Raw genomic sequence first — 19,686 nt, 5'->3', positions numbered from 1 at the left:
TTTCCCTAGAATACAAAGCAGAACTCTGAGATTAAGAACAGCAGTCTGGTAAGTTCTGAATACCTTTTAGCAGTGTTTGCTTAACACCACTCTTTCTTAATTATCTTAAAATGATAACACTACAAATATTCAAGTTCAGGATATATGATTGTCAGAAAAATGATCATAGCCTATGAAACTCCAGCCTAGAATTTTTAATCTAGAATAAGAAATCTATTTACTAACTATCTTCTTCCATTCTTATTTACCCAGGGCTTTACACCACCAATTCTTACCTTCTTGGAATGCTTGACTCAACCAATAATAGAGCCTCAATAAGATTGACTCATCTTTGACACAGTTAATATAATGAAGTAGCAGAGAGTTGTTTAGCACTGAGCTCATCTGAGAAGGCAGCTGTAAAGATGGAACAATCTGTCACCAGTTAGTATATGAAACGTAAGCCACAGCAACAGGTTAAACATTATATAGGTAACATACAACAAAAACAGATGATTTGGGGCCTGGGATGAGATTCAGTATAGATACTTCCCTAGCATACATGAGGCTGAATTCAACCCCAAATTCTAAAAACAAAGAGGCTATGCATATCAAACAGAAAATTCAAATTAGTATCTGTTCCAGCCACGTACCTCTAAGCAATGAATGTTCTGTAAAAGTTGAGGGAAACTTTGAAGCTGTTCTAGTGGAAGTGATCTATCACTGCTAAGATAATCAGAAAGACTCATCTTCTTATTCCCACATTCTTTGTTAGCAGAATTTAGCGCTGGTATAACTGAGTGAGAATTCCATTTCTGAAAAAGAAAGATAATACAAATATTTACCAATGCACTGGAAGACAATAAGAAAGAAAGAAAAAGAAAGAAAGAAAGAAAGAAAGAAAGAAAGAAAGAAAGAAAGAAAGAAAGAAAGAAAGAAAGAAAGAAAGAAAGACAGACACAGGTTGGGTATGTTAGTACACTCTTTTAATCTCAACTCTCGAGAGGCAAAATCCAAGCCTAGTCAACGTAACAAGTTTCAGGTCACCAGGGCTACATTTTTAGTAAGATATACTCTCAAAAATAAATAGATAAAAAAATAAAGAAAGAAAACCAGCTATTAAGAAGTTTCACTTAATGGGAGTCTTAATACAAACCACTTAGTGGTTTGTATAAAATACATTATCAAAGTCTAAATATCTATGATCACCAATACCTGAGTGGTTAGTCTTTTTAAAGCTGCAAGTCCTTTGGTACTTCAGATTACTTACTCTTTTTAGGCAACGGCCCTTAGTCGGACTTAATGTCAGCTTTGTAGGTTCTGGAAAAGCTCCTTGGTTTCTTAGCTTCATAGCAAGCATAGCTGAAGTCCACAGGTTTTTTGAAGTATTAAAATAGATCTATAAATTTAGGTGTAAAGTACGAAAGATTTAAGTACTCATGAGTCAGAGCAACATAATGAGTCCAGAACCATTAACTGAATGCATATTAAGAAATACTTACACCCTTAAAAAATCCACTTAATGCTGCTTTTCTCATAATCAGGAATCAATTATACTACATCAGAGAGATCAACACAAAGAGCCAATCTCTGATACAACTTCTCTCAAAAAAGTGGGGGAAGATTTTAGCACAAATCTTCAAATTAACTTTATGAAAAATGATGCAGTTTGCCATGGTTGTGGTACACAACTGTGATTTCAGCATTTGGGAAGCCAAGGAAGGAAGATGAGTATGAGGTCAGCCCGAATTATCTTACCACAACTCTTTCCAAACAAAACTAAATAAAAAAAAATATATTCAATCTCAGTAGGACTTATCTCTCAGCAATCGCTTACCTTCTTCCTTACAGGCAAAGTTACGGAAATCAAACTAGGAACAAAGAACTTATACAGCGACAACAAAGCCTGGAGATGAGGTTGCATTCCCTGAAATAAAATAAGCATTTTTCATTTTTCAATTCAGTGGCCAAATACAAACTAAGAGCTAATATTAAACACAAGGTAATAATAAACTAAGTCTAAACCTTTAGACTATAATTTTCCAATGTGATAGAACTATAAAAAGAAGCTATAGAAACTATAGAAATTAGTAACTATCCAGGCATGGTGGCAAACATTTTCAATCCCAACAATCAGGAAGCAGAAGTAGAGACAAATAGAAATCTCTGAGTTAATAACCAGCCTGGTCTACGTAGACAGCACCAGGCCAGCCAGTGCTAAATAGAGAGAAACTGTCTTTTATGTCAGCATGACATAAAGGAGAGGCATTTGGGAAGAAAAAAAAAAACTTTATTGAGAAAATGCCTCAAGAGGAATGTCCTGTAGCCCAATCTGAAGGGCATTTTCTTGATTGATATTTAAAGGGCCTAGGCCACTGTGAGTGGAGCCACTCCTGGCTAGGTGGTCCTGTGCTGTATAAGAAAATAGGCTGAGCTAGACATGAGGAACAAGCTAGGAAGCAATGATCCTCCATGGCTTCTGCATCAACTCCTGACTTCCCTGACTACAAGTTGTAAGATGAAATATACTCTTTCTTCCCCATCATGTTTTTAGTCCCAGCAACAGAAACTGTAAGACAATGTCTCAAAAAGAGAAAGGAAAGAAAGAAGAAGCCTATGGCAGCTCAGTATCCAAGTGGGTTCCCTAGTAAGGGGAACTGGGACTGTCTCTGACATGAACTCAATGGCTGGCTCTTTGACCACCCTCTGCCTGATGGGGGAGCAACCTTACCAGGCCACAGAGAACATTGCAGCCAATCCTGATGAGACCTGACAAGCTAGGGTCAGATGGAAGGGGAGGAAGACTTCTCAGTGGACTTGGAAAGGGGCATGGGAGATGAGGTAGGGAAGGTGTGACTGGGAAGGAATGAAGGAGGGGGCTACAGCTGGGATACAATGTGAATAAACTGTAATTAATATAAAAAATAAAAATTTAATTTAAAAAAAGAAAGAAGAAAATGAGTAACCAGAAAATCTGTATCACCAAACTTAAAATGAAATTCTCCAATGGATAATCTTCTTTTCTGAGTGTTTCCTTTTTTACTTCTTCTATGTGTTTTCTCGATTCTTCTGCTTGAATTTTAGTCTTACAACTCCTACTTGATAGCACAGCATGACTTATTCAGAATGGTAACTTACTCAAGCTTCAGTGTTTATTAATCTTTAGAGCTAGAGAGATAGCTTAGCTGCTAAAACCACCTGATGCTCTTGCAAAAGACCCAGGTTCCATTCCCAGCCATTCCCACATGGCAGCTCACAGTGTCTGTAACTCTACTTCTATGAGTCCTGTCACCTTCTTCTGGCCTACTTGGACACTGTACACATGTGATGCACATACATACATGCAGGCAAAATATCTATATGTACAGAATAAATAAAATTTTTAGAATAAAAATAGCAAGGATGTGGTGGCACATGCCTTTAATACTAGCACTCAGGAAGGTGAAGAAGAGGCAGAAAGAGTTCTAGGAGTTTGAGGCCAGCATGCTCCACACAGCAAGTTATATGACAGCCAGGGCTATGTAATGAGACACTGTCTCAAAAATCAATTCTTGATTGATTAATTAATTAATTAATTATGATCATCTTTGATTTAGCTATCAAGGAGGTAGGACCAAGAGTGAAAGTCAGGAAAACAGCAGCGGAGATGTTAATTTAACAAGAATACTTGATTATCCTAAATCCTGGAAAATTCATTAGTAAGGCCAATGAAGCTTGTGATATACACTGTAACCCATTTTTCACGTACTTGCTGTTGACTAACTGTTCCATCTTTATAGCTGCCCTCTCTATTTGGATGCAATAGTCAAACAGCTTGATAGGAAAATAAGTCTTCAAAATATTAACATCAGAACTGAGCAAATACTTGTCAATAAATTACATGCCTGGCAAGCATGAAGACTTGAGTCTTCTATCCCCAGAACCTGAGTATTAAGAAGTCATGTGTGGTGGCCTGCACTTGTAATTCCAGTGTTAGAGGGGCAGAGACAGGTAGATCCTGAGGTTCACTTGCTAGCCAACCTTGTCTACTTGGCAAGATTCAGACTAGTGAGAGGCCCTGTCTCAAAAAAGGTAGATAGGACTGATAAGATAGCTTAGTAGGCAAAGTCAACTGTAGCTAAGCTTGATGATATGAGTTCACTCCCTGGGACTTGAATATTAGGAAAAAGAAAATCAACTTCAGCAAGTTGTCTTCTGACCTTTATAAGCATGCTAATGCAAATGCACACCCATACATCTATACAACACAGAGAGAAAGAGAGAATTGGATTGATTGATTTCACAGTGAGAAAAGTCATTGCTTTTGGATACCTGTGTTTAATACAGCAGGTTACTGAGAAAAAGCATATCACTCAAAATCCAAATAAACAACCAAGTCTTTTTACTACATTAAAATTTTGCTGAATTGAATGATACAAAACAAGACAGCAAATGAGATAATAGAGTCATAATATTCATGGGGATATATTATGAGAAATGCATTGAGTTCATTATTGTCTGAAAAATCATCGATCTGGTTAGTTCTTTATCAGTCTAACACAAGCTAGAGTTAACACAAGGAAGAGAAAACCTCAGTTGAGAAAATGCCTCCAGGGCTAAACAGCACAGATTGCTCTTCCAGAGGACCCAAGTTTGATTTCTAGTACCTACATGACAGATCATATGTAACTCCACTTTGGGAAATCTGACAGCTTTTGGGCATCCACAGGCACCCAATGAGCACCTCACAGGCAGAACACCTATATACATAAACTATTTAAATAAATTTGTTTTTAAAAAAAATATCTGTCAGATTGCCTGTAGGCAAGTCTGCAGGGCATTTTCTTGATTAATGATTAATGGTGAAAAGCCCACTGTACTATGAGCAGTGCCATTGCTGCCTTGTATAAAAAAGCAAGCTGAGCAAGCCATGAAGACAAGCTACTAGGCAAAGTTCCTCTATTGCCTCTGCTTCAGTTCCTGCCCTGACTTCTCCCCCAGTATGGACTATACACTGTAAGCTAATAAACCCTTCCTCTAAAAGTTACTTTTGGTCATGGGGTTTTATCACAGGAATAGAAGGCAAAGTAGGACAATCATAAGATCTAATTAAACAACTTAAATGGTATGGCCTATTAAATAATTAGGTTATATGGTACACACCATTGTATATGTAGTCAATTGTTAACCAAAACATTACATGGAACATGACTGTATCCTTTCACAGCTGCCCATGTAACCAAGGATGACCTCAAACTTGCTATGTAGCTGAAAATAACCTTAAACTTCTGATCCTCCTGCCACCACTTTCCAAATGCTAGGATTACAGGTATATGCCATAATGCCCAATTTTAAGTGGTTCTAGGATCTGAACTTTGTGCCTACTAAGTAAGCACTCTATCTACTAAGTTATACACCTTGCCCAAAACATCTCAAATTTTTAACATTATATATTATCATGTATGTTATGATATACATTAATTGGGTTCAATGTCATGGTTCAGTGCAAGTTTAATATAGTTGCACTGATGCATTGTACTTTTGGACTATTACATTATTCCTACCTCCCTATATTCCCAAAATATATTCTCTCAGTTCTTATTAATATTCCATATTAATACTGACACTTTTTCTTTTTTATTTTTTTATATTAATTACAGGTTATTTACTTTGTATCCCAGCCATAGCTCCCTCCCTAATTCCCTCCCAATCCCACCCTCCCTCCCTCATCTCCTCCCTGCCCCTCTCGAAGTCCACTAATAGGGGAAGACCTCCTCCCCCTCCATCTGACCCTAGCTTATCAAGTCTCTTCAGGACTGGCTGCAATGTTCTCTTCTGTGGCCTAGCAAGGCTGCTTCTCCCTCATAGGGGTGTGTGTGCGGAAGAGCTCACCGTTGAGTTCATGTCAGAAATAGTCCCTGTTCCCCTTACTGGAGAACACATTTGGACACTGAGCTACCATGGGTTATATCTGAGCAGGGGTTCTAGATTATATCCATACATGGTCCTTGACACTTTTTAACACCTACATGTTATATTAAGCTTTGTGTCTGGCTCCTTTTATTTATCATTAATGTCTTCCAGTTCCATCTAATTTATTACAATGGGAAGCCTTCATTCTTTTTTATGGCTGAACATATTCCACTTTACATATTTAAAATATCCTTTTTATTCAGTCATTTATAAACAGGCACCTCAGCTGATTCTATCTTACCTAATGCAAACATTGCCATAATAAGTAAGGGCATCCAAGTAGCACTTTGCTACGTTGACTTCATTTGCTTTCATGCGAACCCAGAACACTACATCGTATGGTAGCCCAATTATGGGTGTGCCTTGGGAGGGTTGGAGGGGGGTAAGATTCTATATGCTCTTCATAATGGCTGAATTAATTTAAATTCTCACTATTGTAAATGAGTCCCTTCTTTTTCAACTAAAAATAGAACTGACTTCAGATCAGCTATTCAACTTCTAAGTATATGTCTGAAGGAAGTTAAGTCACAACCAAAGACACACTTATGCATACATGTTTATTTCTGCACTATTCACAATAGCAAAAATATGGAACCCAGAGGCTAGAAATACCGTGGGGCTAACAGCACTGGTTGCTCTTTCAGAGGACTGGATTTTTATTCCCAGTACCCACATGAAAGTTAACAGCTGCTTGTAACTCCAGTTCTAGGGATCTGCTGCTGTCTTCTGGCCTCTGTGGGTACTGCATGCACCTGACATATACATGCATGCAGGAAAACATCCATACATGTAAAATAAATAAATTTTAACTTTTTAAAAATATGGATAAGCTAGGGTCAGATGAAAGGGAAGGAGGTCCTCCCCTATCAGTGGACTTGGAAAGGGGCAGGGAGAAGACGAAGGAGGGAGGGTGGGATTGAGAGGGAATGAGGGAGTGGGATACAGCTGGGATACAAAGTTAATAAACTGTAAGTAATACTAAAAAAATAAAAAATTTAATTAAAAATTTAAAAAATATATATGGAACCAAGATGTCAGCCAAGGTGAACTGTTAAAGAAAACATGACAAACACACACAATGGAGTTTAATTCACCCATAAATAAGAAAGACTATATACTTTGAAAATGAATGAACTAGAGATTATTATAGATTAAATAAGCCAGACTCAGGCAAATGTCATGTTTTTGCTTCTATGAAGAATCTATATTTAAATATAAATATATAGGTCAGGCACAATGGCATATGCCTGTAATCCCAGCACTAGAGAGGCAGAGGCAAGAAAAGTGACAAAAGTAGACAAGGCCAGCCAGGTCTACATAGCAAGTTTCAAGAGAACTAGAGCTACATGGAGAGACCCAGTCTCCAAAAGATATATACATGTTTGTGTGTGTGTGTGTGTATACATACATATACATACATATTAAATGTCATATATATGTATAACATGAAAGAAAAATGAAGCCTATGAAGGGGACAATGGCAAAAGTTAAGAAGAGTTAATTTGAGGGAGAAGACAAAATATTTCATGTTTTCTCTAATATGTATAATCTAGATAGAACTCTCTATACATGAACATATGTGTATATGTGTATATATGTGACATGAAAACAAAAAGGAGACTACCAGGGGAAAAAAGGATAAAGAAAATAACAGAAGAGTGTGGTGGTACAATGATATATTAAAACTCCTTAATGAAACTCATTATTTTATATAATAACTTAAAAGGTAATTTAAAATTTTTCAAAAGGGCTGATAAAATGGCAGATAAAGGTGTTTCCTGTAAAGCCTGAAAACCTGAGTTTGAACCTCAGGACCTACAAGATAGAAGGAGAGAACTGATTCCTGCTAACTGTCCTCTGACCATGACATGTGAGCTATGGCATGTAGTGGCCACAGGTAGACACCCACACACACACAAAATAAGTAAACAAATAAATAAACAAGTGTGATTGTTTTAAAGATTTTCAAACAAAGGACCGAAACCAGTCCCTTTTAGCCACACTAGCATTTGATTTCCAGGTGGGGAAGGTTGATAATAGCCATTCCAACTTCGATGAGACAGGACCTTGTGGATATGCATTTCCCTATGGCTAATTATACTGAACATTTTTCATATATTTGTTGATTAATTGTAACTAAAATTAAACTGGTTAAAGAGCAAAATGGCCCACTTTAGTCAATGCTGACATTTTTTGATACCTGTAAACTCAATAGTGTTTCAGCTGAACTAGGCCAGGTAATCCTTCTGCCTCTGCTTCCTAAGTGTTGGGATAATGGGTATAGAATGTTTTGCCAGAAAATATATTTTGGGGGTTAAGAAGATAGTTAAAAACAGGGATTGCTTTATAAGCATAAAAGACCTGAGTTCAATCCCAGAACTCACATTAAAAAGCTGAGGATGGGGGCGGGGGCATGTGCTTGAAATCACCATGCTGGGGAGGCAGAGACAAACAGAGGCAAGTGGATCCCTGTGGCTCACTGGCCAACCAGCCTTGCCTATGTGGCGAATTCCAAGCCAATGAGACCCTGTCTCAAAAAATACAGACAGCACTTGAAGAGTGACACATTAGCTTGTCTTCTGCCCTGTACATGCACCTCCAACCTCAACACACACAGTAATATGTACATAGATTGATTTTTTTTTAAAGAACACATACTGCAAACACCTTTAGGACTTATTGTATAACTAACTGAACTTATTTGTAAAATTTAACATACTGTACTAGAGATTGAACCCCAGCCTCATGCATGCTAGCCAAGAACACTAAGAACTGATCTATATTCTCAGCTTTGATTGTGATTTTCCACTTTGTTGACAGAGTTCTCCAGGAAGTAAGTTCCTTCAAGGTGATGACTCACTTGACATTGTGTCTCCTAAGCCTAGCCCCATGCCTATTTCAAAGTGCAACTAGTTACTCTAAAGGCTTCTCTGCACTCACCATTTTGGCCTGAAGATCAAGCAATTTTCTCACACGAAATGGTTTGACTAGAAAACAGAGAAAAAAAGAGCATCTAAGCATTTGCTTCAGCAAAAGAAGAATTCATTTATACTTAAACACCATGCATTTCAATAATTTCTTACAACACCACTATGCAGATGTTCTTAGACAAAAGTACTAAAAAATCAATTTTCAGAAAATGAGTATTGTCATATAACCAATGCTAGTTATCTATATAATAGCTAGTTGTTGATATAATAGTTATATACAACTAATTTAGTTATTTAAATTTATAAAATCAAACAAATGCTGATTTTATAGAGCAAAGGTAATATAACTGGAATGAAAATACTTACCATTCTCTTTTTTGGTCAGTAAATATAACAGATGGCAAATATGGGGGCACTGTTAAAATATTAAAAAAATAAGAAAAATGACAATGTTGTTTTGAACAAAACAACACCATATCCTCTTCAAATGTCAATGATATGCTATGTAAAACACTTTTAGGGCTTCACTGAATAATAATTTCCTGAAGCAGTTCCTTATTACATGATAGACTGAGCACTCCTTATCAAAAATGCTGGATGCTAGAAGTGATTGCAAGACCCGAGATATTTCCATGCACTTAATGAAAAAGCTAAAGAATGACACCTAAGTCTAAACACAGAACTCATTGGTGATTTATATCTACTGTATACAGATAACCTGAAGGTAAATTTATACACTATTTTAGTGAGTCTGTGTCTTGACTATGGCTTGAGGAATGAAGCAAGGAATTTTCTACTTTTTGTCTTTATGAGATACATGCCCTCATACATGTACAAGTGCATGCACCTTTGCATGTACACACTTGGGGACCAGATCTGAATTGTTGAATGCTTTCGAGTTCAGATTTTCAGAATAGGTATGCTTAAACCTGTAGGTAACAGTGTTTTGTGGGTTTTTTTTTTATTAGAAAACAGCTTCAATTGGCAGTAAGATACATGAAGATTTTTGTCTAGCCTTTTATTTAAATTTCTGAATACCTATTTTAATACGTATGACTGCTTGCCTGCATATATGTACGTGCACCACATGCCGACCTGGTGCCCATGGAGGCCAGAGGGGGCATTGGATCCTCTGCAACTGGAGTTCCAGACAGCTGTAAGCCACCATATGGGTGTACAAAACTAAACCCAGGTCCTCTACAAGAGCAACAAATGCTCTTAACTGTTGAGTCATCCCTCCTGCCTAATATTTTTGTTTTAAAATATAAAAAAAGTAGATAACTTTGAATAAAATTTTAACAAAAAATTACCTGGAAAAATGTGGAATTTTTCAGTCATAAATAGGAATGGCATGTTATTTGCCAGAAAAATAGGTGTAACAGGAGATAATCATATTGAGAGAATTAAGCCAGTCTCAGAAAGGCAACTATTATGTTTTATCTAGTCTGTGGCTCATAGATTTTAACGTAGATATATGGTGTGAAAGCAGAAGAAAAACAGTGTGGAGGAACAAAGAGAACTGACTGAGAGGGAGGGTGAGAAAAAGGCGAGGTAGAAAAGTATAGGGAAATATGCTCAATATTGTAACATATACTTATATGAAAATATCCTTATGTAATACAGAACCATGTATAATGAACATATACAATAAAAACTTCAAAAAACAATTTTTAAAAATTAGACATTCCTTTCATATTTACTAAGATACAAAATTAAAACTTTTATCCTTGGGGCTGGAGGTGATAGTTCAGTGGCTATGCTCACTTGTTCTTCCACAGGACCCCAATTTGATTTCCAGCAAACAATTATAAGTGGCTTACAAAATCAGTTCCAGGGGATCTAAATGGTCACTCTGCCTTTCCTGGGCTCCCGTCTATACAAGGTGCAAATATATACACTCAGGTACACACAAATACACATAGATAAACATTTTTAAAACATCATTTTCAGTGATGCCTCATTTTCCACTGGGTAGATAGAATTTCTTATGTGCACAGGGCCATGCACATGTTAAGTAGATTCTCTGTCTCTGAGTTACCATAATTTGAATAACGACTTGCTCTGTGGTCTGGCAAATAGGACCCACTTGATACATTTTTTTTTTTATTAAATAACTGGATGGCTGATTTTCTTCTTCATTTTAAGTATCCATCTGCTGAAGGCACAGTTCATTTGGTAGAGGTTTTGCCTAGCATGCACAAAGCTCAGACTAAATATAGGTATGGTGATCTAGACCTGTAATCCCAGCACTCTAGTGGAATAAATACGAAGATCAGAAGTTTAAGATTTTCCACAGCTACATAGCAAGTAGGAGGAAAGCCTGAGCTACATGAGACCCTGTGTTGGATAGATACGTACTGACAATAGCTAGTTTGCAATTACAGCTGTTGTGACTAAGACTGTATGGCCCTCACATGTAAAACATTTACTTCTAGGTCTTTATGGAAAGTTTGTCAACATTTGTTCTCAATGACTGAAAGCGGGAAAAGTCAATTATAAGCGGGCATAGTGGCTCATGACTTTAATCCTAGCACTTGGGAGACAGAAGCAGACAGATTTTTGTTAGTTCAAGGCCAGCCTGGTCTACATAGTGAGTTCCAGGATACTCAGAGCCTATCTCAGAAATGAAAAGAAAATACGAAATAGAAACAGCAACAGAGCTCGCAAGAAAGCACAGTGGATAAAACTCATGCTGTGCAAACCTGATCCCTGAACCGAACACTGGAAGGAAATAAGAGATTTGCAGAAGTTGTCCCTTGGTCTTCACATGCTTGCAGTGCTAAGCGGATATGTACATTTATACACATACATCATACTTACCATATGCATGTAAACATGTGCATACATGCAATAAATATGCTAAATTTTTAAGGCATAATTTTAAGAAGAAAAAAAATTTAGATTTCACTACAAATCCTCATACCCCTAGGATATGAACCATTAGGAACACTATTCATCACTTTGAATACAAAATGAGTGCCACACAATTGTTGGCCGGAGGCTCCAGCCAGTATTATGGAGAATCTGACATTATCCTTTAATCACATGTAGAAAGGAAAAATCGATATGCATCTCATACATTGTAGTTGACTTGATGGCAAATATTTAACCGCCACATCTGAGTCACTACACAGTCAGAATCCAATCAAATTCTATGCAAATAATACTTTTAAAATCTAAACTCTGGTAGTAATCCCAGCGATTGGAAAGGCAGAGGCAGGTGGATCTCTGTGAGTTTGAGGCCAGCCTGGTCTACAAAACGAGTCCAGGACAGCCAAAGCTGTGAGAAACCCTGTCTCAAAAAACAAAAACCAAAAAAGAAAAAATCCTAAACCCTGCTGCCTGCCATGGTGTCTAACTCACAACTACAGCCCCAGTACTCTGAGAAGGCAGAAAGATAGTAAACTGAAGGCTATCCTAGACTATACAGGACACTCTGTCTCAAACAATCACTCACTCAATCAAACTGTCAAACAAACAAACAAACAAAAAAAAAAAAAACAATCAATGGGGCCATTGAAATGGCTCAGCAGTTAAAAAAACAATTTCTTCACAAGCCTGAGGACCTAAGTTTGATCCCAAGAACCCATAATGGAAGGAGAATTCAAGTCCTGAAAGTTGTTCTGACATTCACATGTCCTCTATGATAGGTACACAGCCACACTCATGCATTATAAACATATTATTTTTCATTTTCTTCCCCCCACCTTCTCTTTCAAGACAGGGTTTCTCTGTGTAGCTTTGGCTGTCCTGGACTCATTTGTAGACCAGGGTGATCTCGAAATCTTGAGATTTGCCTGCCTCTGCCTCCCTGAGTGCAAGGATTACAGGCATGCACCACCACACCTGGCATTTTTTTCATTTTCTAAACCTTAGAGCCTTTTTCCCTATTTGTTGATATAGGTGATTTTTACTTAAATATAGTCACTTAGAAAAAAAAATACTTAAAATTCTTAAGAGTTGGTTCACTGGTTAAGAATATGTGTTCTTCTTGCAGAGGAACTGGGTTCAATTCCTACCATCTGCATAGCAGCTCAAAACTGTCTGTAACGCCAGTACCAGGGGACCTAATAACCCTCTTCTAACCTCCAAGGGCACCAGACACACATACGATACATAGACATATGTGCAGACAAAACACTCATACACATAAAACAGACTGGACTGGCCTAAATCTACCTCCGCCTCCCTGAGTTCTGGGATTACCAGTATGCACCACCATGCCAGGCTAAAGTTCAACATATAATCATATAATCTCTACAATCTGTTCTCAACCCATGTTTCTCAGTCTTACCACTATCACCTAATACTAACTTCAACTAACTCAGACTAGTCTATATGTAAAGTCTCCTAAAACATAATTTACACATCTCACAGCTACGCCTAAAACGTTCCCCTCATGACAAACATTATTTACTATTGACAAATCCCTAAATCACAGAGCATGGTGGAACACCAGTATTAGGCAGACAGAAACAGGCAAATTTCTAAACTCAAGCCCAGCCCTGATCTACATAGCAAATTCCAAGCCAGCCAGAGCTTGATAGTGAGACTTCTTGTCTTTAAAAAAAGAAAAAAAAAAAACCCAAATTCAATTCATCCTTCCAAGGCTCAGCTCAATGCTTACATCTTTTATAATGCTTTTATTAATCACTCTGATTTGCAGTTTCATTTTCAAATAGAGTATACTAATTACTATCTTTGTGTCATTATTTTACTCTTTCACAATTCAACTTTTTAAAAAATGTGCAGGGTTTCCTTCTGCACTGTATTACCACATGTATACAGTGTCTTCAGAGGCCAGAAGAGGGCACCCGATCCCCTGAAACTCTACTTACAGTACATGAAAGGGAACTGAACCCAGGCACTCTGCAAGAGCAGCCACTGCTGTTAGCCAACAAGTCATCTCTATAACCTCATAATTCAACCTAAGCTGTTTCCTTCATATATACGATTTCATTCCCTTGCTACATTTTTACATTACTGGACAACAAATTTTTTAAATCTAGGGACTGGAAAGATAGCTCAGTGTTATGAGCACTTATTGCTCTTACAGAGGACACAAGATCAATTCCCAGTACCAACATGGAAGTTCATAACTGTCTATAACTCTAGTTCTAGGGGATTCGATATAGTCTTCTGAACTCCATGGGCACCAAGCCTTGTAGTACAGGCAGTACACAGACATACATGTGAGCAAAACACTCACAGACATAAAATAAGTAAATCTTTAATGAAAAATAAATTTATGCCTACCTAGCATAAGGCAAGAAACAGGATGGTAACATGAATTTTCCGAAATAAGATCAAGGTATGAATTCTATTCTCAAAGCCAAGAGGAATTCAGTTAGGCCTTACATAGTCTATGAACTACTGATTGTTCTTGAAAATCTTCTAGGTATACAGTAGGCTGATTTCTTGACATTATTAATGTTTTTAATAGAAATAATTATGCTATTTAATTTAAAAAGCTTCATTTGCAACTTGTGAAATACAATATTCTCCTGATTGATTCCGATATAATTTTTGTAGTGTCCAGAGAATTCAGAATAAGTCACCCAAAGGATTTTGATGATGTGGTTTAAAAGACAGCAATCACTGAGCTATATCAACTAATGTTTCTCTATCTGTAACATTATTTCCTTAAAAGATATACAGCAAATACCACAGATTTGTTACTCTGTGAGACAGGGCAGCAAAGATGTCTGCTGTGTAATTCTTTCTACTTCCTGTATTCGTAATGTATCTTAAAATAAAAGGAAACACACATTAAGAGGCATGCCAAAATATACAAATATAGTATTTGACTGAAGCTCAATGCTGGTCAATGTTTACTTACCAGAGCATCATCTTGCAATGAAGCAAAAAAGAAGCCATAAAGCAAATTAATCTGCTTCTTTTGATCAATAAAGTCAAACATCGCAACCAACCAACGATAAAAAAGTACCTGTTGAACGAGAAAATACTGTCCTTAGAGAAACGGAGCTAATTGTTGCAGAAGAGCTTTAATCCATCCATCCTTAGTGCTATTTTAAAAGCTTCTAGCACCAAGTAGGATAATAGATTTTTTTATTTCTTAGTAAAAATTTCTGTTTGAGCAGGGTCCTTTTATCAAGCTATATTGTTCTGAAACCACAGGTTATATACAAAGGCCACTACCATTACTCTGTAAGTGGCTCTTCTTTACTAGCCCTTAAGTGGGTTCTGAAGGACTTATCATCAAAGCATCTAAAAAGATTACCTTGGTATTACCAGAACACTTGCCAACACAGAGCCATGACACCGCCTTAACCACAGAGTCTTCTGCTATATGAGTTTCAGGAATCATGCACTTTAATATCCGTGTGTTTATAGCATTCCCTGGAAAACAGACCAACTCTAAATTAAAGTGGAATTCAGTGTCTCAATTATTCCTTTACTATTATTCACTATGGGTCATAACACTCTAAAGCCTCTAAAACAAACTAAAAAGCAAATTATTTTGTGTTTCTACATGTCCATGAACGTGCAGATATGTGTGCATGTACGTATGAATCTCTGTGGAGGGCAAAGTTTGATGTTAGGTATCTTCCTTAACTGTTCTCCACCTTGCTTTTTAAAAATTATTTTATTGTATTATTTTATATGTATGGGTAATTTTGCCTACATGTACATTTGTGTACCATGTGCATGCAGGGTCCACTGAGGTCAGAAGAGGGCACTGGACTCCCAAGAACTGGAGTTAGAGACAGTTATAAGCTGTCACTGGGTGCTAGGAATCAAACCTGGGTCCTCTGGAAAAGTAACAAGTGGTTGTAATCACTGAGCTATCTCTCTAGCCCCATCCACCTTACATTTTGAGAGAGGGTCTGTCAATGATCCTAGAGTTCAGATTCAGCTAGATTGGCTCGTCAACAAATCCTATGTATCCTCTGGTCTCCACCTCCTCAGTGCTGGGATTACAGGGACATGCCTTTACCCCCACGCTTTCTTTCCTTCTATGTATGGGTATTTTGTTTGTATACATGTATACACATCACATGTGTATCTGAGGCCAGAAAAGTGTGTCAAAACTCTGAGACCAGAGTTACAGAAGTTTATGAGGTGGCATGTAGGTGCTAGGAATCACATCCATGTCCTCTGGAAATGCAGCTAGTATTCTTAATCACTGAGCCATCTGCCTAAGCCCCTTGTTGTTGGCTTTTAAGTAACTTCTGGAAATTTAAACTCAGGTTCTCATTCTTGTATGGCAAGTACTTTGCCAACAGCTCCATCTCCCCAGATCCTAAATCAAATTATTTGACCCATACATATCTATTATAAAAAGTAAGTTAAGGCCATTGCGGCTCATGCCTTTAATCCCAGAACTCAGGAGGAAGTAGGTGGATCTTTGAGTTTGAGGCCAGCATGGTAAACAGAGTGAATTCCAGGGCTATTACACAGAGAAATCCTGTATCAAAAGTAGGAGGCTTAGAGCTGATTATATAGGTATAGGCCTGTAATACTAGCACTCAAGAGCTTGAGGCAAGAGGAGGCCAGCCTAAGACAAGTAACAAGAACTTTTCTCAAAAAAAATAATGAAAAAAGACTTTTCCTTTTAAGATGATTAAAATATGTAGCAATTAGATCATTTTGATGACTGCAGGACTCAGTGAATATGCAAAACATACCATGTGGATTTTTTATTTCATCATGAATTTTAATATAATATGAACTATACCTCTACATCAAAAGACCTTTTTCTTTTGTTTCCTTTTTTTTTTAAGACAGGTTTCTCTGTGTAGTCCTGGTTGTCCTGAACTCACTTTATAGACCAGGCAGACCTCCTCAAATGCTGGGATTACAGGAGTGCACCACTGAACCCAGTTCAAAAAGACTTTTAATCACAAGGAAATGTCAAAGTGTTTTTCACTTTATTTTTATAAAGATACCATAGATCCTTATTAATGGGTTAAACCTACTAACAAGTATCTTCATGAGTTTTTGCATTTAAGAATTTTATTTAAAGGGCCGGGTGTGGTAACTCATACCACTATCCCTAGATCTTCAAAGGCAGAGGCAGGTGGATCTCTAAGTTTGAGGCCAGCCTGGTTAAGAGAACAAGCTCCAGGACAGAGAGAGCTACAGAGAAACCCTGCCCTTTTTTTTTAATATGCATTGCTGCTTTGCCTGCAGTACATCTGTGTGACAGTGTTATATCTTGGAGTTACAAACAGTCGTGAGCTGATAGATCGGTGTTGGGATTTGAACCTGAGTTCTCTAGAACAGTCAGTGTTCTCAACTACTGCTGAGCTATGTCTCCAGGAAGAAAGAAAAGAAGGAAGGAAGGAAGGAAGGAAGGAAGGAAGGAAGGAAGGAAGGGAGAGAGAAAGAGAGAGAAAGAAAGAAAGAAAGAAAGAAAGAAAGAAAGAAAGAAAGAAAGAAAGAAAGAAAGAAAGAAGAAAAAGAAAATAGGGGCTGGAGAGATGGCTCAGCAGTGAGTGAGCCTAGAGTTCAAGACTCAGGGCCCACATGGCACATCATGACCACATATGGTGGTCCAATGGTTATGATGTCTCTGGCCTCTGCAGGCACCAGCACCCATATACACATACCTACAAACAGACACGAACCCATACACATAACTAAAAATAAATCATAATAAAAAAGAATTTAAAGACCTGAAGGGGACAAGAGCTCTACAAGGAGAGCAACAGAACCAAAAAATCTGGGCACAGGAGTCTTTTGTGAGACTGTTACTCTAAACAAGGACCATGCATGGAGATAACCCCTAGAACTCCTGCACAGATGTAGACCATGGCAGATCAGTGTCCAAGAGGGTTCCCCAGTAATTCCCAAGAGGGAATAGGGACTGTCTCTGACATGAACTCATGGGCTGGCTATTTGATCACCTCCCCCTGAGTGGGGAGCAGCCTTACCAGGCCACAGAAGAAGACAATGCAGCCAGTCTTGATGAGACCTGATAAGCCAGAGTCAGATAGGAGAGGAAGACCTCCCCTATCATTGGACTGGGGGAGGGGCATAGGAGAAGGAGGATGGAGGGTAGGATTGGGAGGAGATGGAGAAGGGGCTACAGATGGGATACAAAGTGAATAAACTGCAAGTAATAAAAATAAAATTTAAATTAAAAAAAGAATTTAAAAATAGGTTTATATCATGTAATTTCTCTAAAAGCTAGAAAAGTTGCAGAATGAAACACGTTCCCTTGGGACTAGCTGGAATGATTTTGTGCTAGTCTAATCATTCCATCTTGCTCCCCATCCTACACAGTGCTTTCTATACACCTTTTTATCAAGTTCTATTCATTAAGGGGTCACAAATTAAAGAATTTCTCATCAATTTCTACACCATCATTCTGTAGAGAAGAAACAAAATAATGATGACATTAAAACAAAAACAAACTTAATAAAAAGAAAACCATAATAAAAAGTTTCTTGCGGCTTCAGGGTTCATTTTTTATTATCTGTCATTAATAGCCACTAAACCCTTTAAATTTTAAAACAGCATCACCACTACATCCTTGCCATATAACAAACTCAAAATGGAAAATTCCTACACTTATTTTTCCCAGTAATTTTTCTTAATTTTAATTTTTTATATTAATTACATTTTATTCACTTTGTATCCCACCTATAGCCCTTTCCCTCATCTCCTCCCAATCCCACACTCCCTCCCTCGTCTCCTCCTATGCCCCTCTCCGACTCCACTGATCAGGGAGGTCCTTCTCCCCTTCCACTGACCCCAGCTTATCAGGTCTCATCAGGACTGGCTGCAATGTCCTCTTCTGTGCCCTGGTAAGGCTGCACTCCACTCAAGGGTAGGTGGCCAAAGAGCCCGCCGCTGAGTTCATGCCAGAGATAGTCCCTGTTCCCCTTACTACAGAACCCACTTGGAGACTGAGATGCCATGGGTTACATCTGTGCAGGGGTTCTAGTTATCTCCATGAATGGTCCTTGGTTGGAGTATCAGTCTTACAAAAGACTCCTAAGATGAGGTTTTTGTGGTTCTGTTGCTCTCCTTGTGGACCTCCTGTCCCCTCCAGGTCTTTCTATCTCCTTCTTCTTTCATAAGATTCCCTGCACTCTGCCCAAAGTTTAGTTATGAGTCTCAGCATCTGCTTTGATACACTGCTAGGTAGAGTCTTTCAGAGGCCCTCTGTAGTAGGCTCCTGTCCTGTTGCCTGTTTTCTCCTACATCCATTGTCCATCCCATTTGTCTTTCTGAGTGAGAAACCCTGATTGATCCTCTTACCCAGCGTCCTCCTTCTTGCTTAGCTTCTTTAGGTGTACAGATTTTAGTATGGTTATCCTATATTTTATGTCTAATATCCACTTATAAGTGAGTATATACCACATGTGTCTTTCTGCTTTCCCCAGTAACTTCTAAAATTACTTTACAGTCTAGAGCAGTAGTTCTCAACCTGTAGCAAAATTACAGTTATGAAGTAGCAATTAAATAATTTTATGATTGGGATCAGCACAACATGAGGAACTGTGTTAAAGGGTTGCAGCATTCGGAAGGTTGAAAACCACAGATCTAGAACCTCTATGCATCTCTGATATCATTTCTAGGAAATCTACTCCCTAAATACATATTTCAACTTTCCCAGTTATATGTAATGATCTAATATGGAGAACAACACAGAAGTACCGAAGAGAGAAAAAGGAATTCTGATGGTAACGTTTGACCTTAGCAAATTTCAATTTAACATAAAAATAAAACAGTAACAGCCAGATAGAGTAGAGCACACCTTTAATGCCAGCAGTCAAGAGGCAGACACAAGCAGATTTCTCTGATTCAAGGCCAGTCTGATCTATCCAGCAAGTTTTAGGCCAGCCAGGGCTAC

The 19,686-nt window shown here is 37.9% G+C and overlaps 1 protein-coding gene across 1 annotated transcript in view; it reads right to left on the bottom strand.

Annotated features, from left to right (window-relative positions):
• Nucleotides 1-19,686, bottom strand: part of Cenpi (centromere protein I) — a 64,025-nt gene that overhangs the window by 38,127 nt on the left and 6,212 nt on the right. Inside the window, exons 5-12 of the mRNA XM_055608311.1 lie at nt 15,103-15,221; nt 14,701-14,808; nt 9,228-9,276; nt 8,872-8,918; nt 1,817-1,906; nt 1,250-1,378; nt 633-794; nt 276-396 (exon numbers count right to left, since the gene is read on the bottom strand). Of these exons, the coding sequence (XP_055464286.1) occupies nt 276-396; nt 633-794; nt 1,250-1,378; nt 1,817-1,906; nt 8,872-8,918; nt 9,228-9,276; nt 14,701-14,808; nt 15,103-15,221 (825 nt within the window). The remainder of the gene's footprint in view (nt 1-275; nt 397-632; nt 795-1,249; nt 1,379-1,816; nt 1,907-8,871; nt 8,919-9,227; nt 9,277-14,700; nt 14,809-15,102; nt 15,222-19,686) is intronic.

The sequence above is a fragment of the Psammomys obesus genome, unplaced genomic scaffold, assembly GCF_907164565.1.
Source record: "Psammomys obesus unplaced genomic scaffold, mPsaObe1.curated_primary_1811, whole genome shotgun sequence".
Taxonomy (NCBI): domain Eukaryota; kingdom Metazoa; phylum Chordata; class Mammalia; order Rodentia; family Muridae; genus Psammomys; species Psammomys obesus.
Note: the sequence above shows the minus strand (reverse complement) of the source record. Positions and strands in the feature narration are given on the sequence as shown.